Source organism: Paroedura picta, chromosome 10 (assembly GCF_049243985.1).
Source record: "Paroedura picta isolate Pp20150507F chromosome 10, Ppicta_v3.0, whole genome shotgun sequence".
Taxonomy (NCBI): domain Eukaryota; kingdom Metazoa; phylum Chordata; class Lepidosauria; order Squamata; family Gekkonidae; genus Paroedura; species Paroedura picta.
Genome location: NC_135378.1, coordinates 53,078,161 through 53,103,966, shown reverse-complemented (window position 1 = coordinate 53,103,966; position 25,806 = coordinate 53,078,161). Strand labels below are relative to the sequence as shown.

The 25,806-nt window shown below is 44.7% G+C and overlaps 1 protein-coding gene across 3 annotated transcripts in view; it reads right to left on the bottom strand.

Moving 5' to 3' along the window:
• The window catches only part of ZNF827 (zinc finger protein 827), a 132,023-nt gene extending 108,322 nt beyond the window's left edge, over positions 1–23,701 (bottom strand). Inside the window, exons 1-3 of one of the 3 annotated variants that reach the window (XM_077300172.1) lie at positions 23,206–23,701; positions 21,624–21,689; positions 14,892–14,964 (exon numbers count right to left, since the gene is read on the bottom strand). In XM_077300172.1, the coding sequence (XP_077156287.1) occupies positions 14,892–14,934 (43 nt within the window). In that variant the 5' untranslated portion in view covers positions 14,935–14,964; positions 21,624–21,689; positions 23,206–23,701. Of the gene's footprint in view, positions 1–14,891; positions 14,965–15,195; positions 15,401–15,532; positions 15,613–21,623; positions 21,690–23,205 lie in introns of those variants that run through there. The other 2 variants (XM_077300173.1, XM_077300171.1) reach the window with 2 other exon arrangements.
• Between the last annotated feature and the right edge of the window lie 2,105 nt (positions 23,702–25,806).

Here is a 25,806-nt window from a genome sequence, read left to right as displayed (position 1 = left end):
TAATGAGGTCGTGAACAATAGTAACATTCCTCAAAATCCAGTGTGAGCTTCTGAGCTGTCTACTGGTCCAGTAGCTAAAATGCAACTAATTTTTAAATAAAAAGTATGTTCATTTGCTAATATGATTTATATCCTGCTCTATCCTAAATGCTCTGAGTAGTCTTCATATTGCACCCTAGTTGCCATAGGAAGGGAGGGAGGAACGAATCATAAGGGGAAAATCTTAGTTCACGCTGCTTCACAATCCTTAATTATGCTTCCTGCACTTACGTCAGGGGTCAGATTGAAAAGGTGATTTCACATATCATATGTACTGGCAGCATTCAAGCATAACAGGTGACATCAGAACAGCAGATCTAACAAAGGTGATTTACTACAGCTTTTAATTGGTTGGTGCCTAGTTTTGTGATGCACTGCAATGCCCACTGCTATATTTAGTAAGTACGGTGCACCTGATTGACCATTTACAATGCTTATATGAACTCTCTCCTGTTCACTCAGTGTACTTTTAAAGATGGCAGTGTTCCCAAGGGTTCAAGGAAAAGGTTTTCAGCTGTCTTCTTGCTTTTAGATTCCTATCCTAGAAATGTCACAGGAATCTAGCTTTTAATCATTTTTATGCTCTCACCACAAATTACTCGGCATTAGTAATACTTCTGGGGGGGGGGGGAACACATGATGCTACCACACTGAAAAAGAATCTACAAAAGGTATTTGTTTTGTTGTGCTGTATTTTCCTCACCAAAGACAGCTGCTTTCTCAGCCCCTGAGAGGATTGCTTGGGGTTAACAAGCAGAGTCAAACAAGAGAGGATTAAGAAACTACCAGTACGTCTAGGCTAATGCACTAAAACAGAACACTCCATGTGGAAAAGGCATTGCTCACTCTTAGATGAGTCCTTTCAAGGCATTGCCCCAGCTTATGACCCACAACAGGGTCAAAGGTCATGTAATCAATGTATAGGGGCGAAGAAAAGGCCTCCCTCAAACCATTTTTCATGAAAGGAGGTAGCAATGTATGAAATTTTGAGAGTCAAGTAGTGTGCCTAAACCGTAATACAGAAAAGGCCACGTACAACTTCTTTAATAATGAAAAATAAAGAATGGATGACACAACAGATAGGGCCATGAGTGACTTTGTGATTCATAAAACTGAACCCAGCTGACTAACCCGACATTGTGGCCTGCCAGATACTTGACAGGCTCAGTCTTTGCAGTCCCTCAAGACAATAGTAGGCTTATTGAGGATCATAGTTAGTCAGGTTTGTAAAATATGTCTGCTACCCTGCTTATAATGATAGAAAAATATTCTCCCTGTGTGCCACCCCTTCTAAAGACTCGTCAAATAAGCCTACACAAAGAGCTCCTGGAAGCAGATGAGGTAGTTTCACAGAACTTGAAAGCCAGAAGTTCTTCAGTGAGGCACGAGCAAAGAACAACACAGAATGACACTAGAGTATCCTATAGAGCGAACAAGCAGAATTATTTTATTTATATTTATTATAGCCTCCCACCCCTCTTGAACCAGTCATTGCAGGGCAGGTACAGGATAATAATAAAGACATAAAACACATAAACACAGTTAAAACCTACTAAAAAGCTAGCAATGTGATGTTATCCGTCGTGTCATTGTCTGATGATACTTTATTTCCTGTTATGCACAGCGGCAGCCATGCTGGGCTGCCGCCGTTCTGTTGTGGTGAGGCTAAAAGCCCCACCATTCCCCACGTATGCACGGGGAAGGGCTCCCCCGGCACACACTGGTTGCCCCGACACAACAGCCCCATGCACAGAACATGGGGCTGGAAGCACTCTGCAGTAGCAGCAGTGGCAGCTGAGGGATTGGAGGAATGCCCCCCCACTGCACGATGGTGGGGAGCAGCATGCTGCTCTCCCACAATGGTGGGGAAGGGGGGACACCTGGAGCTGGCAGGGAAGAGAGATATCTGGAAACTGGAATTCACATCTTAGGGCATTATCCAGTTACACTTTGCTCTTCAGAATCTACTAATTGTGCTCTCAGTGTGGTATGTTTGGTGGCTGTGTGTTTTCTGGACCACAATGTCCCCCTCTGCAGTGAGTTGCCAGTTGAGATGCACATAATCTCCCCACTAAGACACTTTTGTACAGTTGCCGATTGGCTCCTTGGCCCTGGACTGACACTCGGAGAGGTCAATCAGGAGCCACGAAGCCCCTTCAAGTTTTTATCCCAGACTCGCCCAGCCCCTTTCTCCACCCACTTACCACTTACTCTTTTATTTTTACAGAAGAAGATGCCATATTGCAGTTATCTGCTGAATAAATGCTGTGCATTCAATTAGCTCTATGTCCAGCTCTAGTTCTATCAATAAACAGCAAAGGCCCTGGCTCCAGCATGGCATCTGTCTCTTCTTGGATATCATATTTGAAGATGACAACAGGTAGTTTTCCTGCCAGATTCCAGTTCCATTTGGCATCATTCAAGCATTACTTGAACCTTAGTTTGTTTGTTTTTTTAGTTTGTTTTTCTTAGTTTGTTTGTTTTTTTCATGCACATGAGAGTGGGCAGCTCTCCAATATTTGTGCTACTGAAAATGCATACTTGTCGAAAAGAATGAAATAATGAAATTATGTGTTTTTTAATTGCGCAAAGGTGGGATTGTTTTACAAAGCAATCCCATCTTCGTGGGGAGGAAAAAAGTGCCCCATTCAGTGCCACAAAGCACCAAGGAGCTCAGTGGGACATTTTCTGTCCCCTCCAAGATGCCGTCCACATGGGCCTGCAGCTGGATAGGCCCCGTTGGCCCCTGCAGCAGACTGGAGAACACAGATATTTCTGTGTTCCCTTGCCGCAGGGCAACAGAGACACTAAAGTGAACCAAGCCTGAGGGGGGGGGGGCAGGCTGGTGCTGACATCATGTGGATGCAGGGATTAGCCCTGCATCCATACGGGCAGTAGCCCAGCTTTTTCTGCCCGTGCGGAATCGGTCAAAGGGAGGGGAAACTAGGCCTACAGAATGTCTTAAGACACTGAACATATGAAAACTAAGACAACTTTACCATTGGACTGCTGACAGACAACACAGAGAAAATGGGACTACACAAGACTCTTCAGCTTACATCCCAAACAATGACATCATAAAATTTAATTTACAAACATAGAATAAGAATTTTAAAGTCTATCTTACTGGGGGGAGGGGATAGAGCTGCAGTTATATGTTACAATACACCCGCTTTATAACCATGTTTTTGCATAATTAGTGCTAAGTTGTATTATACTTGACAAACAAGGTAGAGGGAAGTTGGCATGCTGGCAACCAGAGCTAAAATCATTATTTACAAAACATCTGAAGACTATGACATCATATGGCTTTGCAAAGCCTCATGCTAACAGCCCTTTTGCCTTCCAAAAGTCCTCATTTATAGGTCATGCTCTCATTATCTAGTTCTGGAATCTGTTTTGATTCAATTATAGAAAATTGCTAAAAGTTCATTCTGATCAGCTCTTCCTAATCCTTCTGTTTATATCTTTCCTTAGTCCCTCTGCCCACTACTGCCTTCAACACATTGAAGAGGGAATCACTTTTACAAACTGGGTGATGATTTTGTCATTCATTAAGGAGCACACATTCTGTTCTCTGTTTCCCTGGACACAGTTGCTCCTCTTGGTGGGGCTGTTTACAGAGTCTGCACTTGAACTTTACCTCAATTTGCATCCCCACTATGTCCCAAATGTCATTTAAAGGAAATGGTGAATCTAAATGGCTGTTCAAAAACCAAACAGCATTATATTCTATCACAATCTTGTCAAGTCAAAAGCAGCCATTATGTTTTAGATTTATAAGTAGGAAGAAATGTTTTGCAATAATAATTTTAACAAAACCATACAAGAATGGAAGTTGGTGGATATGGGTTTGAACAACATCTATATTATTTTTATCGGTTTCAACACTCAAAGGAAGCAGGAGAGGCAAATGGAGAACGATCGCTGTAGATATAGTACACAGCGCGTACCCTTTGCACAAGTTAAAAAAAAGATCTGCAAGACTCCTAAAATGACTGTAATGATGATGGTAATGAAATTATTAACTCATTCAGACTAAGAATAATAATTTTCCCCACATGGACTCTCTTGTCAGCAGTGAACTATATCATGACCCCCTATAGCGGCGAAAGGCTAAAAATAATAAATAGGCACTGTGTTAAATGTTCCCCTTGTACACTGTAATAGTTCCTAGTGAGGTATTAAGAAACGTTAATTATTACATAGTATTGTTTGCCCTAGATTTTATTGGTAACTCTGCAGTAATCACTAATGTGGAATCCATAGAAAATTGCCCCCATAATACATGCAATAGTTAAACCAAATTTAGGTAAAGTGTTAATCCAAAATGAAAACTAAATTCTACAGAACCTTAGTTTTGAGGGAGGATTTCCTAAAGAGGTAAAAATCACGTCAGGAGAGTTGTGAGTTGTTCTGTGATCCAAGACCACTTCATGTTAAATCGATCAATGATGTGGAGATTGCCAACATTCACTGCTCTGTCTGAGGATCCACATGGTTTCAGGAATGTTTCAATCTCCTTGCCCCAAATTTACCTCACTTGCTGGTATCAAAATGTAGTTAGGAATCCATTCTACGCTCCAGACCAAGAGCTGAATGTACAGGAACCTAGAAGATTTCCATAGTCACAACATATAATATGTATCCACATGGAGTGATGATATTACCAGGGCACAATGTCACACAAAAACCTGTAAGATGAACATCACAGACTACAATGATAATGAAGATTTCGAACTCATGGCAGACCCCCATCAGGTTCTAGATATCCACAAAGCAGAAAAAAAATAATCACGGACAGAACCATAGATTTATTGTTACCAGAGATGCTCTCATATCATTTTTAATTATTATTATTATTATTTATAATTTAATTTGTATACCACCACTCCCAGCCATGCTGGCTCATAAAAGACACCAATACAAAAATAAAACATCCTTACATTACAAGTCCCAATAACAACAACAAGATGGTGGTTACAAACTACAAGAATCCCTCCAACCTATAATGCAGCTGAGCCAATGGGCTGGAACAGCCAACCTATAATGCAGCTGAGCCGAACAGCCAACCTATAATGCAGCTGAGCCAATGGGCTGGAACAGCCAACCTATAATGCAGCTGAGCCGAACAGCCAACCTATAATGTAGCTGAGCCAATGGGCTGGAACAGCTGGAGATTAAAAGAAACCAGGGGGTGACTCAATCAGTGGTTCCAGGCTGGTCCAATACCTGATCCTGGAAATGGGGGGGGGGCTGATTTCCATCAGTACTCACTGCTCCCGTCCTCAACCAAATGCCTGGCAGAAGAGCTCTGTCTTGCAGGCCCTGTGGAACCCAGAGAATTCCACAGGGCCCACAGCTTGTCCAAAAAGGCCCTGGTCAAGGCCAGTCACACTTCCTGGGGCCCCAGGACCATCAGCAAGTTCACACCTGCAGAGCAAAGTGCCCTGCGGGGAGCATAGGGAGGTAAGAGATCCCGCAGGTAGGTAGGACCCAAGCCATGTATAGCCTTAAAGGTCAAAACCCTTGAACTTAATCCAGAAACAGACTAGCAACCAATGCAGTTGTCTCAGCAATGGCTGGACATGGGTCCTCCATGATAATCTAGTGAAAACCCATGCAGCCGCATTGTGAACCAGCTGTAATCACTGGGTTAAGGACAAGGGTAGGCCCACACAGAGTTACAGAAGTAAGTCGAATCTGGAAATGACCGTTGCATGGATCACTGTGGCTAGGTTTTGCAGGGACATGTCGGGTGCTAGTAGCCACACCTGGTGCAGGTGAAAAAAACGCCTTCTGGGCTACCTTCATGATCTGAGCCATCATGGACAGTGAGGCATCGAAGATCACTCCCAAATTCCTGGCTAGTGGTATAGATGTCAGTTGCACCCATCCAGGCAGGGTACTCGTGCTTCCTGATCCTGTCCCCTTCTACTCAGCCACAGGACCTCCGTTTTGGAGGGGTTGAGTTTCAGGCAACTCTTCCTGATCCATCTGGCCACTGCTTCCAAATAACTGGCTAATGTTTCGGGGGGGGGATCCATCCCTCCATCAGGAGATAGAGCTAGTTGTCATCCCCATACTGATGGCACCCTAGCTCATAACTGCAGACCAACTGGGCCAAAGGGCACATATAGATGTTAAATAATGTAGGGGAGAGTATCGCCCCTTGTTCCATCCCACAAGAGAGTGCATAGGGATCTGACAACTTCTCCCTTACCGCCACCTGTTTTTAAGAAAGGTGGTCAGCCAGTTCAAGGCCGTACCCCCTTATTCCTGTATCAACAAGGAGCTGAACCAAGAGCTCATGATTGACCACATCAAATGCAGCCAAAAGATCTAATAGCAAGAGTGGCTGACCCGCCTCAATCCAGTTGGTGTTATCTTGATGGTGTTATCCTACCACTAGAGTTTCGCAGGCATCAACAGTCAAAAAGAAGAAAGCTTCAAAAAGCTTCTTTATAAGAAACATTCATCCATTTATTCTTTTGAGTCTTTTGCATAGCAATCTGATGTTTGTTGGGCATACACACACATATTCTCTCTCTATTACATAAACCCCTCCTTGCTTCAATATGATATGCCATGGATTTTCTGCTTCTGAGTGTCTCTTCTTCGGCTATTGTATTCTTATTGTTTGCTTTGTAAGTGCCCCATTTACAATCACAAACATGCTTTCCATACATTGGAAATATGCAGCAATTACTAGTAATTGTAAGAGCCTCTTGTGGTGCAGAGTGGTAAGGCAGCAGTCATACAGTCTGAAAGCTCTGCCCATGAGGCTGGGAGTTTGATCCCAGCAGCCGGCTCAGGGTTGATTCAGCCTTCCATCCTTCCGAGGTCGGTAAAATGAGTACCCAGCTGGCTGGGGGGGTAAACGGTAATGACTGGGGAAGGCACTGGCAAACCCCCCGTATTGAGTCTGCCATGAAAACGCTAGAGGGTGTCACTCCAAGGGTCAGACATGACTCGGTGCTTGCACAGGAGATACCTTTACCTTTACCTTTACTAGTAATTGTTTAGATAGTTACAGTGCAATCCTAAGCAAAGCTGCACCCTTTTAAATCCACTGAAGTCAGTGTTTTTAGAAGGATTGCAGAATTACAGACCACTCTTAAGAAGGTCAACCTGAGAGTTAGTCCCATTTCACTCAATGGAGTTTAATTCCAGGAAAATGTTCTTCACTGTAGCCTTAGTCATGTATAAACTCAACACAACAAAAATATATGAATTTGACATGTCAATTGCAATGTGACTGCAGTGCACAGCAATGTGGAATTAACCACAAATCGCACATGTTCCCTGTAAAACAATGGTTCTCAACCTGGGGATCAGGACTCCTTTGGGGTCAAACAACCCTTTCTCAGGGGTCACGGCAGGGTGAACAGCTTGGCCAGGGGGGGGGGGGTGCTGCCATTGTTGCCGCTCCTCCTACAAGCACCCACGCTTGGCCACCAGGCACTCCAGCAGTGCCTCCAGCACAGTGCAGTCTCCTGCCAGGCGCTCCAGGTGATGGCACAGCTTGGTGGGACAAGAGGTAGAACTGAACTGAGAAACCCCAGGAAAAAAACCATTTATATACAATCATGAGCAATGGATCTTTATGCCATTGGTCAGTTTTGGTTTAATTTCTGTGAAAGAACACTGTATTAAAGGGTTCGCGGCATTAGGAAGGTTGAGAACCACTGCTGTAAAAGTTAGTTAAGCCAGTTAAGTGACACTTTGCAGCTTCTCAAGAGCTGAGCCCCACTGGCTTCAGTGGGACTTCTAATAAATCCATGCAGAACCTTGGCCTGAGGACTGGAAGGTAGCTAATAGAACCTCTCATGTTTAAAAAAGGTTCCAGAGATCCACACAATTACAAGCCAGTCAGTCTAATGTCGATACCCCTACATTGACGGAAATCTGTTATTAGAGACAGAATTAATAGGCATATCAATGAACGAAAACTACTGAGGATAAATCAGCATTGATTCTCTAAGGCTGGGGTAGTCAAACTGCGGCCCTCCAGATGCCTATGGACTAAAATTCCCATGAGCCCCTGCCAGCAGTTGCTGGCAGGGGTTCATGGGAATTGTAGTCCATGGATATCTGGGGGGCCGCAGTTCGACTACCCCTGCTCTAAGGCAAACATGGTCTGACATAGTGACATTTATATCAGATCTGGACCTCATAATACATTAGTTTGACACATCTGATCTATGGGAATATTTTGTCTCACTAAACTTTTAGAGTTCCTTGAGGGGGCAAACATGTGGGCAAGGGTGACACAACAGAAGCTGAACCAAGTTTGAGTCCAGTGGCACCTTAAAGACCAACAAAGTTTTCACTAAGGTATAAGCTTTCGTGTGCATGCACAGTTCAGAAAGCTTTTGATAAAGTTCCTGATCAAAAGCTCCCAAGTAAACTCAGCAATAATGGGATAAGAGGACAAGTCCTAGTGGATTAAAAACTGCTTAATTAACAGGAAACAGAAGGAGTATAAGTGGACAATTTTCACAGTGGAAGGTGGTAAGCAGTGGGGTACTGCAGGGCTTAGCTGTAGGTCCTGCGCTTTTTAAATTTTTTGATTAATGATTGAGAGTAAGTAATAAAGTGGCTTAATTTGCAGTTGATACTAAGTTGTTCAGGGTGGTGAGAACGGGGGGGGGGGGATGTGAGGTGCTCCAGAGGGATCTGTCTAGCTTAGGCAAATGGGCATCAACATGACAAATGAGGTTCAACATGGGCAAAGTAATACACATCAGAGTAGTTGTGAGCTTTGGCGCGGTTCAGCCACCTTGGCGATCATCAAAGCCCGAGGTGGCCAGCAGCATGGGGAGCAGGGGTGGCAGCAGCACGCCAGCTAGCAGCCACACGCAGGTGCAGAGTTCTGGCACGCCGCCACCACTGCCGCCCCTCCTCTCCAAGGCACTGGCCTCCTACACACCGCTTTGGGCTTCGGTGATCGCCGAGGAGGCCGAACCACGCCGAAGTGCACAACCCTACAAAAATACTAACTAAAAATATACTAACTATAAATATACAAACTGGCAGTAACTGCCTAGGAAAAAGATCTTGGAGCCGTGGTAGATAGCTCACTGAAGATGTCAACATAGTGTGTGACTGCAATAAAAAAAGGCAAATGCTATGCCGAGGATTATTAGGAAGGGGATTGAAAACAAACTGATCAGTATTATAATGCCCCTGTATAATCTATGGTTCTGCCTCATTTGGAATACTATGTACAGTTTTGGTCACCGTACCTCAAAAAAGGTACTATGGCATTGGAAAAGGTACAGAAAAGGGCAACTAACAGGATTAAGAGGTTAGAGCTTTGTAGCATAGGACAGAGAAAGTGAAAGAAGTACTTTTCTTCCTTTCTCATAATACAAGAACTTGTGAGCACTCAATTAATGAGCTGTAGTTTAGAACAGATAAAACTAAGTATTTCTTCACCCAAAGAATAATCAACATGTGGAATTCTCCACCACAGGAAACAGTGGCAGCTACAAGCAGGCACTGCTTCAAGAGGGGGTTGGATAGACATCTGGAGCAGAGATCCATCAGTGATTATTGGACATGTATAGATGGTACACTATGTCTGGGGCAGTGATGCTCTGTATTCAGGAGAACATTAGTAGGAGAGCTTCTGGAGTTCTTGCCCCACTGGAGGACCTTCTGATGGTGCCTGTACTTTGGCCACTGCACGAAACAGACTGGATGGGCCATTGGCCTGATCCAACATGGCTTCTCTTATGTTCTTATGTTGTTCTTACCACTTAATCTCCAGTATAAGTGGATCCAGCATCAATCAGGTTCTACTGTTCTCTTGGAAAAATCCTAAGTCTTTGCTAATATTACTGCTGATTAGGAAAAGCTCTCCTACAATGAGCTATGTAAAATTATGTGTGTCCTGCACTGGTATCCCATATTTCCCTCAAAGCCCATCCTAAATTTGATAAATGCTGATGTGACATCAATTAGATTTTCCAGCACAGAATATTAGATTAGTAATAGAATAAGGAAGGCATTCACCAAACCCTTAACACATAGCCACTATGCAGGTTCCATTCACATGCCTCAACTGGTGTGCTTGCTGTACCCCCATATAAACATTTAATTTTTTAGTATTTTAAAGCATTTGATATAATACACTCTCTCTCTTAAGGGGACCAAGTGTCATGGTGCAGTGGTTAGAGCAGGGGTAGTCAACCTGTGGTCCTCCAGATGTCCATGGACTACAATTCCCATGAGCCCCTGCCAGAGGACCACAGGTTGACTACCCCTGGGTTAGAGTACTGAGCTGGGATAGGAAACCAGTTTACATCCATATGCTCCATGAACTTTGCTAAGTGACCTTGTGCCATTCATTGTCTCTTAGCCTAGCAAACTTCACAGCATTGTTTGAGGATAAAATGTGAAGAGACAGTTATATATATGCCCTGTTGAGCTTCCTGGATGAAAGGGAGAATAAAAACTGAAGCAGACAGCTTTATAAAGTAACTACTCCAGTAACACTGAAGTACAGCTGCGACAAGAAAGTCCCAGATTCACTCAGTCAAGGCATCTTCCTTCAACCCTTCATCTTCTGGAGGGGAATAATGATACACATATATCATACCGGATTGTTTGTTGTCCAGACAAACATCACATCAAGAGCTATAAAAGGGTAATATTACATTATTATTTCCTAACTCTATCTAGTTTGTATACATAGATGTATCAACAAACAAATACTATTTAAAATAATATAATGCCACATAATTCTTTCTGATTCACAAGCTGGAGATCTGACCCAATAATTCAACATTGTTTAACATTCTCTCTCTCTTAAAAAATGAAGGAGACAGCACAGACTATTGACCTCATAGAACTGAAGGTCAACAGCTTATTAATCTTACCTTCTGCAATAGTATTTCAAACCCAGACCAGAACTCAGAGGGCCAAGCACTAAGCTCTATACAGACACTAAGATTTCCCTTTCAAAAGCAGTTCCCCTCCTCTAAGGATGCCCAATAACTCATCTGAAAACTAAGAGTTTTTGGAAATAGCCTTTGGTTCGTCTTAAAGAGTACATGACAAGATAGGGAGCAGAACTGGGATACTTTTGGTATACTTTGAAAAGCATTTACATAAGTCTAAGAATCGTTGGATACTCATCCGACTCTTTCTCATTCTCAAGGATCTTTTTATAGCAACCGCTTTATATCAAGTTGCTCTTTCTTAAGTTCTAAGTACACCACTATTTTCTTCATTCCTATACTTACTTTAATTATTGTAATTGACAAGCTTATCTTGTATATAACTTTCCTCTCCCAAAGCCCGTATTTAAATCAGACTTTCTTTACCTATATATTTATCCCAACAAGCAACCAGGGTCACTGAAAGTAACTTTTGGAAATAAGCACAGTCAGTAGGGTGGGTAACACTATTTTATTTCAATCAGCATCGTATTTCTGAAGCAGAAAATGCAATTATTTGAGAAGCTAATAAAACTTAGGCCTCAAATACTGAGGATTATCATAACAATTGCAAATTCTATAGGACTATTCATTACTAAAGTCATCTTATCACTCTCTTATAGAGGTAGTCAAACTGCAGCCCTCCAGATGTCCAAACGCTGGCAGGGGCTCATTGGAATTGTAGTCCATGGACATCTGGAAGGCTGCGTCTTAGATATATCTGTAGGTGCTTAACTATAGGCAGGTGCATCAATATGTTATGCATAGAAATCAGCACAGGTTTGCAGAGGTATACGGCTGGGTTCTTGAAGCTGAGGCGCAAACAAGATTTATTTACAGATTGGTATGCTTAGGTTGTAGCCCTTTTCTAATATTGGAAAACTTTATAAACTCACTGTATTTTCTTATACTAAACCTGTCGTTTGTGACAACATACAACACGTACTTTGCAAACAATGAATTCTGCATCGTTATTATACTGATTCTATTATAATACCACCACAAGATATATTAGTGTCTGCTGCTGCATGCTCCATTTGCATTTTATTATTATGCATTACTTAAGAATTAATGAGAACATGAAGGGACTTTACTACACAATTGCATTTGGGGGGCAGAGCTAATGTTGACACTGTAAGTACCATCCTAACTCTTTAATTTCCTGCACTTTGCATACTGAACTATGAAATTATGTCATTGGAAGGTGTTACAATGCTTTGCAATATGGATGCTGTATCCCTTGAGGACAAATTGCATCACAAATGCTTAGTGTAAAAATATACCAAAGTGTATCAAATGCCTTTAATATCACATTCAGTTTTTTAAAAGTACGTGTATTTAAAGTACACAAAAACCTAATTTGCATTCCTTTTACGCTGGCATAGCAATCCCTCTCCCCAACACAGCTATTAGGATTCCTCACATACACACATATCACACTGAAACGTTTCAAAACTAAGCCCCAAAGCCCAAGGAACAATGCACTAGCTTTTAAAAGCTGGATTTCACATTGTACTTTCACAAAAGGCCATTGCCCGTTGCCATTTAATAAACACACATTTTCCTACGAGCAAGGGGCGAACGTGTAATGAAACTCGCAATCGTTTGGGGGCAGGAACCACCAAAGGGAAGCGGCTTCTGTGCTCGGGAGATCTACCCGAGTAAAGTAAAATGGAGACGTCGTGTCGTCTCTGCCCTAGAGAAACAGACAGAAAGGGCAACGGCACCGGGTCCAGGTCAAGGTCACCAGCGGGCCAGTCTGCAGCTGCTTGCAAAGCTCTCTTGAACCGCATGCACAACGCGCTTCCCAAACTCTCGATGCAGATCTTGCACACACACATACACACTAGTCCTTTGAGATGTTTTAAATTTTAAACCCCGTTTGCTTATACACTGATCTCGACATCATTGGGGCTAGGCATATTTTTAGACGCCAGGCAGCCAGCCTCCCCCGCCCGAGTCCATATGAAATCCCTAACAAAGGAAAGACTGCCCTTTTGCCCCCCCCCCCGGTCTCCTTTAAGAGCTCGGTGACCGGGGAGGGGGGCAGAGGCGTCGGCCGGGCAACGGGAGCCCTTCTCGACTTCCAGGAACTCCTGCAAGCGTCCTCAACTAGGTTTCTTCCAAGAGAAAATCCTTCCAGCGCATTCCAAAAACGACCCTCCTCGTCGGAAGGGGTTGGGGGGGGGGCAGGAGAACAATACGGGGAGGGGGCACGTCGGAAGCCCCCAGCCAACCCGTCGCGCCTTGGGTGGCACCGAAAAGGAGCAACGTGTGTGCTCCTTTGCTCTCCCCTTCGGATCTCCTGTGCCAGGCGGCGAGTGTGTGCGGGGGGGGGGGGGGGGGGGGCGCAAGGGCGGGAAGCGAAGTGTGTGGCGGGAGGAGCCCCGGTCCCTTCTCCCCTCAAGAAGCTCTCGAAACAGTATTTATAACTCTGAAAAGAGGGGAGGAATCGATCGCGCGCTGTCTGCAGCCGAGGGGGAACGAGAAAATATTCACCCAGAAGAGGCGCCCCCCCTCTTCGCCCCGCGCTCCTCTCCTCTGACCCCCCCCCCGGTGAACTTCAGGTGACCGGCCAGCGCTTGGACACAGCAGCAGTTCAGCTCGCCCACACTGACCCCGGGGGCACAGCCAGGGGGGGGAGGGAGGGCCGGCGCGGCGAGCCTGTCCCCGACCTCTGTGCTGGAAGAGCGCGCGAGAAAATGCCCCTCTCCTCTCTTCCCCTGCGCTGCCTCCTTCCTCCCTTCCCCTTCCTCCCTCGGCCGCCGGGTCTCCGGGCTCGGCTTCGCCTGCTCAACCTGCCTACTGTTGCAGCCGCCTCTTTCCAAAAGCGCCCGCGCCAGAAGACCGGGGACGAGGAAGCCGCGAGGGGGAGGGAAAAAGTTAACTGCTTCGCAAAGACTGGGGAGGTGGAAGAGGGGGTGGGCAAGGGGGGAGCGGAGGAGGAGGAGGAGGGCGAGCGGCTGTGTCAGTGTGTCGTGCATTGCCTGCAGGCGGCGGGAGGAGGAGGAGGAGGAGGAGGAGGGCTAAGATGCACTTTGAGTCCTTCCTGCGCTCTGCTGCTCTGGTCTGGGGCAGCGCCGCCGGAGCCCGAGACTCGCCCGGGCTCCTCTGACCCGGCCTCCTCCTGCAGCCAGGAGAAAGCCCCGCGCTCGTCTGCCGCCGCCGCCGCCGCCTCCCCGCCCCCCGCTGCTCTGCAGGGACCTCGCATGCCACGAGCTGCCTCCTGCCGCCCCCGCCCCCGCACGGCGGACTCGGGTGTCTGCGTGTGTCGTCCGCCTCCCCCCCCCCCCGCTCCCTACCTCGCCCTCCCCCGCAGCTCTTTCCCCTCGCCGCCGCCGCCGCCGCCTCCCCCCGGCCCCGGGGCCGCCGAGCCCAGCCGCAACCTTTAGCCGGAGACGGACCTCGCGATTGATTCCGCACAAGACGCCAGCGAGCCGCTTCCCCTTTCCATTGCAACTCCCCACCCCAATAAAGCAGCCTCTCTATTCCCCCCCCCGCAAACACACCCCCCCACCCCGCCGCCACAAGCCGCCTGAAAAGAGAAAGCCGTGCACACACACAAATGCACAATCGCAAGGAAGGGGAGGGGAGGGGAGCGAGGGCGAGAAGAGCGAAGACGGAGAGGGAGGGGGAGGCAGGCAGAGAGAGAGAGACACACACACAGAGGGAGAGAGCGAAAAAAAATTAAAAGGGCACAAGGCTGTTCATCACCAACATGGCTGCCTTAGCTCAGACCTAAAAGAGGAATAACCCAGGCTGTGTCTTTGTCAGGCGTCACCTCTGTAACCCTAAACTCATGCACAAAACCACGGCGGACGCTGCAGAGGGGAAGGCGGCAGGCAGAGGGGGAAGGGGGCGGCAAGAAGAAGAAGAAGAAGGCGAAGAAGAAGAAGGAGCACTTACGTGAAGAGAGGCGCTTGGGTTGCTCCTGCTTCCTCCTGGGCATTTTCCCCCCTTTTCACATTCTCCTCCTTGGCTTAACGGGAGATCAAATTAAAAAAAAAAAGAAAAAGATTCAACCAACCGCGACCGGAGGGGCAGAGGCAGGCACGAAGCGGGGGCAAAGGGTGGCTGGCCAGGAGAGGCTGGGTTTCTTCTCCTGGGCAAGCGGCTTTTTTCCCGGAGCCAAGGAGAAGAGGGGATTTTTTCCCCCTCTTTCTTTTTTCTTGCCCTCCCCCCCTTTCTCCCCCCCCCCCCGGTCGTGCACCTGGCTTGTCCCCGGTCGCGATATTCGTCAATGGAAATGGATCTAATGGGTGAGGGAGACTGTGGGCTCATACGCGGTGTCAATAATGAGGGCTGGTGCGGCGGTGTCTATGGCTGCTCCCTGTGTGTCTCCAAGCCCCTAACTAACACTAATGCGGGGATCAAAGGGCAGCGGCGGCGGCAGCAGCAGTGCTCACACGGGCGGGAGCGGGAGGGAGGGAGGGAGAGGCAGCGAGAGAGAGAGACGAGACGAGACGCACACTCGCACTCACACACTCACACGCCCGCCAGAGCAAAGAGGAAGGTGCCCCCAGGCTCCTAGGCTGTACTTTACACACCGGATTGCCGGCGCTCCTCGCCGCCAGGTTCAAGGCGGACAAAGGCAGGGAGGCAGCCCCAGGAGAAGGCAGCGCGGCAGGGAGTTCGGGTGATTCTCTCCTGGCCAAGGCGTCATCGAAGACATGGAGCATTAGCAAGGGTCAATGCCCGGGGGGGGGGGGGGGGGCAGGGGGGGAGAGATGACCTCAAATGGTCACAGTTAATTTACAGTGTGTATTACTGGGGAGCTGAGAATGGGAAATGCATTTCTAACTTAGGGATGGGAAGAAATATTTTTTTAAATGTTTTTGAATGACTGAGTTGAATTATGCAAAGTGGGGTATCATAAGAGAGAGAGAGCTGTTTAATGGAGGTTAAAATGGGGTATGGAAAACATATAAGGAATGGAAGAGGGGAGCGAGAGTAGGTCACCCCTCATAGTTGGTTTAACTGCTATGGGATGCCCCTACAGGGCTCACAGCCATTCCTGACTTCTGATTTTCAACTTGATTCCGACATAGATGCAGGTATAGGGAGCTTTCTCCGGAAGCATTTCCAGGGTGCATTTCATGAACCCAGGATTGCAGTTGTCATTAACTGGTACCTGCTTTCATTACTGGCACAAAGCACACGTCTGTCTTCAAAGTCAGACATGAAGAGGAGGGAAAAAATGGAAGAGGAACTGGGGCTCACTAAAGCACAAAAGGTACTCCGGGAAAGAGAAGTGCTCTTTTTTGTGACTTGCAGTCATTTGGATAAAGGTTCACCCGGAGGTTGTTACTGATTTAAACTCTAAAACCTGTTAGTACAATTGAAGTGGAATGATTTGAAGCACAGTTTGTTTCATAGAGCGGGTGCTTTGTGTAAAAAAAAGGGGGGTGGACTTTGAAGTTAGTAGAAGACATAACATGAATGATGACTCAGAACTAAAAGAGTATTTTTAATGTATTGTTCTGTTGTGAGTTCCCTTTTTTTGTTTTCTTGCCTTTGGCACTCTTACTCATCATTTTACTACTTTATTTTTAATCTTGATAGCCTTACAACGCACCATTTCTTGTACAAAAGTGCGGAGAAAGAACAAGAAGGATTCAATACAGCATCAATTCTTTCGAGAGACTGACAAGACTCACCTCAGTAGCCTCTTCCACAAAACTGGATGATTTCACATGTGTATTGTGCTGCAGGTACATATAGTGTGCACACATTGGGAGGCCATGGCCAATACTGATTCACCACCATGGGAGCACCAGCATCAAACATGACCCCCTCTATAGTCAGGTTACTTGCAATTTATGCCTATGCAGAAATGGCATCTCTAGAGGAATTTCATCTTTTGTGAAGGCAAACAAAGTTTGGTTTAATGACGCATGAAGAGAAGTGCAAGCACCTGTGCGCTTTAAAGGGTAATAGATGGATGCATTTCTTAAATTCAAAACTTTACACAGAGACTTTAGCACAAATACATGACAGAAAAACTGGTGCTTAGTGTTTCCTAAGCACAGAGAAACTGAACTGATGAAGCTATGCAAACAGAAAAAGGTTCAATTCTCAGTGTCTGGGATCACCAGGAGCAGGAAACAGGGTTATCCTCCTCTCCAGTGCTCTACTGCCTTCTTCTATAAGTGAATGATTTTCATTCATTCTATAGGGCAAGAGTGAAGTATTGCACTTAAGAATGCATGTGAGGATTAACGTTGGTCTCTAGCGACACAGCAAAGTAGTATGATTCTCAATGTCAGGGATACAATACAGTGGGGTTCTATGCACTCTCCCAGAGGGCTGTTGCCATTACAGTGGTTACAGTACACAGCCCTGTTGTAATGACAGGCATATTGCTAGTTTATAATTTAACATGTTATATCATGCACGTGTACTGCCTCTCTTAAGGTGGCTTATGGTGTTCCCACAGGCATCAAAGAAGCATGAACTGCAAATTATCTGATTTATAGAGTGGTTTCCAAGGATGCCTTGGAGAGCATTCATGGTAGCATTTTTTCCCTTGCTGGTGTGATTATAGGAAATGTTACTGTAGTTCATCTGTGATGTTGTTCACACACGTTGGGCCTAAGCAACTAGTGTGTGAAACCATTTTAGGAGAGTTCACATGTATTGAACATGTACTGAAAATCTGCGTCATACTCAGCTGATGTATCAAAATGATTTCTCCCCACTATCACAGAATTAGTATATTCATTGCAAAGGGATACTCCAGTGGTACCAAGTTATCTGAAAATGTATTAATCACAACGTTTGTTGAGTTCTGGATGCCTTTTGCAGGGTGCCTAATACAGGCCACAGCTGGCCCACCAAGTCCTCTCATGTAGTCTACAAGGCAACTGCCTTCCTTAGAGAGAGCAGGCAAAATGTTCGCTACCCAGCAAACCACTCTGGTGACCCTGGAAAACATTAAGGGATGGCAGAGGGACATTTTTTTAAAGGCTGAAGCTGTATGCAGGAGCCCAAGGTCATTGTCAGTAATGTTAGTCCATAAGAAACCTATGTTCTGGCCAGATCCATACTGTTCCAGTCATCTGCTTTAGGATTGGGGACCTAGAAGTAGAAGAAGGGTAGGTAGATCTCGCCAGAACAAGGGTTCTTTACAGACTTCTATTAGCTGCCTTGGGTTCCTGTCTGCTCCTCAAGCCAGCTGGTGAGCTCTCTGTTTGCTTCTAGCTGGGGTGGGGAGAGGGGTTGTGATGGACGGCACTATGTAAAAGCTAAGAAGGAAGAGGAAGAGAAGAAGAAGAGGAGTTGGTTTTATATGCCACTTTAATCTACCGGGAATCTCAAAGTGGCTTACAATCGCTTTCTCTTTTCTCATCCCACAACAGACACCCTGTGAGGTACGTGAGTCTGAGAGAGCCCTGATATTACTGATCAGTTAGAAAAGCTCTATCAGGGCTGGTTTGAGCCCAAGGTCACACAACTGACTGCATGTGGAAGAGCAGGGAATCAAACCTGGCTCACCAGATTAGAAGCTGCTGCTCTTAACCACTACACCAAAAAGTGATGTACAAACAGCATAACAAATTGTGAAGGGTTAATTATTCACGGAAATAGCCTTGAGTGACAGGCTGTTCCAGGCAATCTGATTGGTTAACATCAGCTGAGCAGAGAAAGACATGAAAGCTGCTTGCAGAGGAATCAGATTTCTGCCTTGATTGAGTGGAATCTGATTTTGGCCTTAGCAGAGAACAGTTTTGCGCAAACAGAGATCTGGGAGAAAGTTGGCAATAAAATTTGGAGAGTTAGGTGAAGACCCCCTGTAATGTATACAAGCAGGGTCTAAGAGGCAAGTTTCTGCTTTGCATGTCTTTCAGTTTTAATCCTGTAGGGCTCCTATGCAGTAGTCAGTGGCTGAGCAAGCTTACTGAGATGTCTACTGGACAGAGGGCTCATTCGAGCGTTATGCTGCGCTACTCCCTGTGTTTTTGCTGCAGACCAATATTTTCTGACAGCCACATGAGGAGCCTTTGGCCCACTCTCCCCCCCTCTTTGCCTCCAGAATTTGCGTATGCACAGGTTAGCAAAAACTCTCCAATCACCTTTCAGCACCATTTGAGCAATCCCGCTCCAAGTCCAATTTTTTTTAATTACCATGACTGCGTTGTGATGCAAAACCGTTACAACACAAACACAAAAATGGACAAAACAGTGGATTGTTTTATCACACTATTCCTGACATACACATGCAGACTCCCTGATCTCACTTAAACCAAGAAAAAGTAGAAGGAAAGGTGCCGACCTAACATGGAGATGGGTGGGTTGCTATTTTGTTACATTGGAATTACATTGTAATGCAATTGGACATTTAAAAAAATTGTGAGAGTAGATGATGGAAATGACGTTCAGCTGAGAGGGTGAGAACAGTGCCCGACTGGGGATGGCCCAAGTTTTCCTCCTTATGCACAGTGCAGCCCTGATGTATACACTGATGGATCCCAGGGCAAAAAAGTGAACACTGATCTGTGTTACCTTTTTTGCCCCAGGATCCATCAGTGTATGTTTTTTGCACCGCTTCTTTGTGCATGGGGCTAATTCCTGCTTTCGCATGGAATCAGACCTGGCCCTGGGCGGTTCCAGGCCTGGCCCTACTCAGGCCCTCAGTTCCCTGGGAACCAGGCCCTCAGTTGGCCTCCTGCGGGCACCTGAGGGTCTGAGTCGGGTCAGGCCTGGGACTGCCCATGACCGAGTCCAATTCCATGCAAAAGCAGAAATGTAGCCCCAGTGTGCAAACAAGCTGTGTTCACAACCAAATCCATTGTGCAGAAGACAGGCTGAGTGAAAGAAGGCCCTGCTAGAGAGAGAATGGGCTAGAGAGCTAAACAAAAACATTAAGTTGGAGCAAAGCTGACGTGCACGATACTACACTCTCATTCGGGTGAAATGGGATAGATCTTCTAGTGAGAGGAGAATTTCCCTACCAGTCAGACAGGGAGGTAGCTCTGAAGAATACATAGATCCCTGGTCTGGCCTAGTTAGAAACTGCCTTTGGAAACCTTAAGAGTCAGTTAAAAACTCAAGACGAGTATTGGTGTTTCAGGAAGAAGTATTTGGGTACTGGAAAGAGTGTACCAGCCCTCTGGAAAGCAAAACAATCAGAGAATGCTCAAAGAAATTGTATTGGAAACAGTGGAACAACTAACTTTGAAACTCTCATTAGCCTGAAATATAAGAACTAAAGTCTGTGTGTGTACTGGTTTTACCTCAGCGTTATCTATATTGAATTGCTTCAGAAAATTTCAGCCCTTGATTTTATATGCTGCTTTTCTCTACCCGAAGGAGTCTCAAAGCAGCATGTAGTCGTCTTCCCTTTCCTCTCCCCACAACAGACACCCTGTGAGGTGGGTGAGGCTGACAGAGCCCTGATATCACTGCCCGGTCAGAATAGCTTGATCAGCACCATGGGGAGCCCAAGGTCACTCAGCTGCCTGCATGTGGGGGAGTGCAGAATCAAACAGGATTGCCAGATTAGAAGTCCGCACTTATAACCACTGCACCAAACTGGCTCTCTGAGTCTTTTGATTTCCAGAGGGAAGTATTTCATTCATCTCATCCTTCTTTGGCTGCCATTTTGAAGTGGCACTCTTGATGTTAGGAACATTTGCCTAGTGCTACCCAGCTGATGCAGCTGCCAAAGGGAAGGGTGTAAGTATGTCTGGACCAACGAGTCAGGCAAGAGGGCACATGTGTGAGGAAGAGGTGATATTTGGCTTCTATCGGAAGACTGGGTGGAAAAAAATTTCCCTCAGGTGAACAGAAGAATTTTTAAGACACAATCACTAATAATACCAATTAATTATTATAATTATATGTGATTATGTACACTGAGTAATCATACTTCCTGTTGCAGAGCCCCCTTGGTTTGATTCTTATGTTGGTAAGGTAAAGGTATCCCCTGTGCAAGCACCGGGTCATGTCTGACCCTTGGGGTGACGCCCTCCAGCGTTTTCATGGCAGACTCAATACGGGGTGGTTTGCCAGTGCCTTCCCCAGTCATTACCGTTTACCCCCCAGCAGCAAGCCGGGTACTCATTTTACCGACCTCGGAAGGATGGAAGGCTGAGTCAACCTTGAGCCGGCTGCTGGGATTGAACTCCCAGCCTCATGGGCCACGTTGGTAGTACTAGATATTATCAATACTAAAAGCCAAATTTTCCCCAAGTGAAGTCTTTTGCTGCAAACATTTTGTCTATCATTGAGAAGGCATATGTTTGTGACTGGCTATTTGAATAACAAAGGGAAAAACTGTATTCTCAGCTTACTGACACACATGAATACAATATTCAAGGTTGGTACTGCACAAACATATGCTCCAAATTTTGATGTAGTAATCCAAGCTAAGAAGTGCCAGGTGTCAAAAAGTAGTAAAAGAAGTATTCTAACAGTGCTACATTTTTAAGCACAAGTTTTTTCATTTGAATAATGAAGTGGTTTGCTTCTGTTCTTTTTATTTCTGGTATCTAGCATAAAATTAAATACTAATTAAGTTGCTAAATTATTAATATTAATATTAATTCATAATATTATTATTAATACAACTAGTGCCTTTTAACACTGCTGCAATCTAAGGTATGCATCGCCTGACTAACTTTATAAAATAAGACCTACCAAAATCCTTTTTGAGGATAAATTCCTGATATGGATGTTCCTTTTGACAGATGTACAAGCAGGAATCTGCAAAACACATAAACACACACATACAAAAACAACATAATTCATGTATAGTATGTATAGGAACCCTCTTGTGTATATGAATCCACTCTTTATCCTGTTCTCTGTAATTTTTCTGACCTGTGAGTCAACATGTAGGACACTTTTTGGAAAAGGATGAGTGTTTGAGTGCTCTTCTAGTAGTTCTGTCATCAAAGAGCCTAAATCAGTGGTTCTCAACATGGAGGTCAGGACCCGTTTGGGAGTCAAATGACCCTTTCACAGGGGGCGCAGCAGGCAAGCAGCTTGGCTGAGGGGGGCATCCATACAACAGCCTTGCAGGGTAGACCGAGATAGAGTATTCATCTGTCCGGAGCTGTGGAAAAGAGTGAGATAGGCATGGTGGGACACGAGGCAGAGCTGAACTGAGAAACCTTGGGGAAAAAACTATATACAATCATGAATGATGGATCTTCATACCATTGGTCAGTTTCGGTTTAATTTCTGTGAAACAACACTTGCATAATTTTATGGTTGGGGTCACCACAACATGAGGAACTGTATTAAAGGGTCGCAGCATTAGGAAGGTTGAGAACCACTGGCCTAGGTGATGTTTTTGTTCAGTCAGATACTTGGAAATATATGAATGTAAACGTCTTTATCACTAATAATGCTAAATTAACAATATTATTAAGTAATATGCAAGACACAACACATACACCTTTGCACATTTTTTCTCACAGAACATAACATATTTCTCACTGAGTCTCAAGGCAGATTACATGGTGTAAAACAATATAATCAAAGCAATGTAATAAGACTAAGATTACGTAAATTTGAAGCTGCAAAAAGTATCAGATGTGAAGTAATGCAGAAAACAGAATTACAAGAGTAAAAAACAATTCAGTGAGAGCAGTATAACACACTCAGAACTTGCAATCTGTTCAATGACCTACATTCCCACCAAAATATATATCTGTATCATACTTCACCAACAACAGTATACTTTTTCCTACATTGAAATCATATACCAAATCGTGTGTAAAGCATTCCTGAGTATATAGCCATGTATTTCAGTTCATCCCAAAAAGTATGCCTATAACTCCTTGCCAGTCCATTTAATTAGAGACGTCCACCACAAGAGCTGATGGTCCAATGGTCTGCAGAGAGCAATATATATGGGGAAATGGGAAATACATTGAGGCTGAGGTATTAGTCCCCTGTCCCCAATGAATCTCCTTTGATCAGTAGTTACAACTAAACATATCCAAAGTGTTGTCTAAGGACAAGAGGAGGACATTTCTCCCTCCCCAACTTCCCTTTCCCTGAAAGCCCTCCAGCCTCTCCCCTTTTCCTGCTTCTTTCTCTCCTCACTCACCAGCCAGCCTACCATTATTTGTTACACTTGAATTGTGTAATTTGTAAGCTGGAGTTAGTTACTTGAAAGATTTGTACATAAAAGAGTTGTATATATTTTGAAAAATCAGCTTTATATGTGGTGTTTTGTAGAATGGAGATAATTTAATAAAAATATTTTTACCTCAAAATTTTTTTTACCTCCCACGAGCAGCCTCTACTCAGGAAAATATTGACCTTATTGTATTGTGCCAGTCAACCTATTTGGCTGGTGGGGAACCTGCAAGGATTGGGGGAGGCACCTTAATTTCCTCTATATCCCACTATTTGTGAAATAGGTCTTGATTGAGATGACTGAGATGCTGTGCTGCTTTCTGGTGTTTGGGCTGGGGCAGGTTGCCCCTCTGTTCCATAGGGGTGCATTTGGCCCACTGCACTTTGCAGGCCCCAAATTTGTGCTCCTGTATGGCAGCAGCGATGGTGAGGTTCCATACCAATGCAATACCACATTATTTAAAAAAATTTAAATGCCCCAGGTGGCTCTTCCATACTGCACAGCAGAGCCACCTGGGCATTTTTTTGTCCCTTCCAGATGCCCTATCTCTCAGAACTTAATCAGAAACTCTAATGAGTACCCCATACTGGCTTTTGGGTGGTGGCCTAGCGTTGGAGAGTCCTTCCTTGAGTCCAAAAAAGGTCTTGAAAGGCTTTGCCTCTCCTGCCTTTTATAGACAATAGCCAAGTCATAATGGATGGCAATATTGTGGTTGCCTTGCAAACCTCATAATGGTTATTAGGATATTTGTCTCTTAAAGGGACAGGTTCTGTTCTTATAGTTAGATAAGCTGGCACTTGAACATCACAAGTACTGGCATTTATAACTTAGGCAACTGTAGACAAAAACATTGTCTGGGCAGGAAGTCTTCTAAGTCATTGGTAGGATCCCCTATACTAGATTCCTATCAAATTTCACTGATATACTGTTTAGAATTTAAACTTTTCTTTTGGAAAGTCAAAGCAGTTTATGGATAAAACTTGTGTTATATACCTCTACCTTGTACGAATGTGAGATGGACAATCCATACTGCATTTTAACTGAGCTGCACACATTTTCCACGTTCATTATGCCCCTTGCTTTAATGTTTCCGTATGGCTTCATCAGTCTATACAGCATTTTAATTGAGTTATACAAATTTTCTGAGTTTGTTCTGCGATTTGGCCCAGATGTTACCTCCTTCTTTAAACAGCAGCAGTTTCACTAATGGGATTCAGACAGGAAAACAGAACTGCCACCGGTATGCTAGTTCTAAGCCCTGAGGAAGACTCTACAAAAAAGGGAATTTTTGGTGTTAAGGAGAAGCCAAGGCATAAGGATCTCTGCTTTCTGTAACATCATTCTCCTATCAACTCCCTACTGATTTCTATAATAAATTAATGTTGACACTGTTAGTACTCATTTATACTACACTGTTTTCCTCCTCACTATACTTTCTTCTGGGTGATAATGTGGTAGCAACAGTCAAAGATACCATAACAGGCATAGTTTCCTTAGAAAAGCTCTGGGACTGTGAAATAACTCAACAAAAATTAAGGGTGCTCCTTGCAGGAGGTCTACATGATGTTTTTGGCCAGGAAACAGGATTTGTGGCTGTGTTTTAAAGCAGTGGTCCCCAACCTTTTTTCGGCTGGGGACTATTCAGAGACAGCACATGAAGGAATATTCCACCTGGAACTGCTTCTCCTGTTGCTGCAGTACTATGATGGGAAAAGCTTTGGCAAAATGCTGTCTTCTGTGAAATATTTACAATGAAACCCTACCTATGCTTGCTTGAAAATAAGCCCCACTGGGTTTCAGTAGGACTTATTTCTAGATGATTATGACTTGGATTACAGCCTTAAAGTTATGGACGGCTGTTGCCAGTCTTACATATCAACCAGCTTTTGTGACTATGACATTAAATTAATTATCGCCACTATTTCTTTTGGCCTTAAATATTATAAAACTGCAACCAAAACCTATATCTCCGGCAATAATTCCACAGATACGTATGCCTAAATATAATTCATGACAACATGATAGTGATGAGATATATAGTACTGGAAATGTATAAGACTATGAACTTGTATGACCAAAGAAAGTCCTGTTAAAACATATAAATACAATCTGGCAGGATGGGTTGCAAGAGAAAGATATCAATGAAGCATTTTGACTCAAACATATGGCTTCACAGTTCATTTGTGTGCAGGCGTGTGTGCTCAGGGGAGGGGCTATTGGGTCAGTAGTGGAATTTATGCTTTTGTATGAAAGTCCCAGGGTCAATCCATTGTATCTCCAACTGAAGGCTCCTGAGGAGCAGGTGCTAGGAAAGCCCTCCCTCTTCTGGAGACCTGTTGTCAGTCAGAATAGGCAGTACTGAGCAAGATGGACCAATAATCTGATCAGGTTTAAGGCAAGGCAGCTTCATCTGTTAATACTCTGTGCTTTAAAAAAGTTAATTCTGCCTCTTGCCTAAATGATGTAAAAAAAAAAAAGGCTGCAATAGTTACATTGTGTACGTTTAATTCTACTAGTTACAGAGATAATTAAGCTGTGTAGGGAGCAGTAAACCACACCATCACTTCTGGAAATCCTATAACACTTTCCCACTCCTCCTCTGACTTCATTCCTTTCAGCAGATATTTTCCCATACACTCTCAAGGAAATCTTTGCAGGATTTTCTGTGCGTGTGTGTGTGCATTCATTTTCAGGATGCTAAATTTTCTGCCCATTAGCAAATGCTTGCAC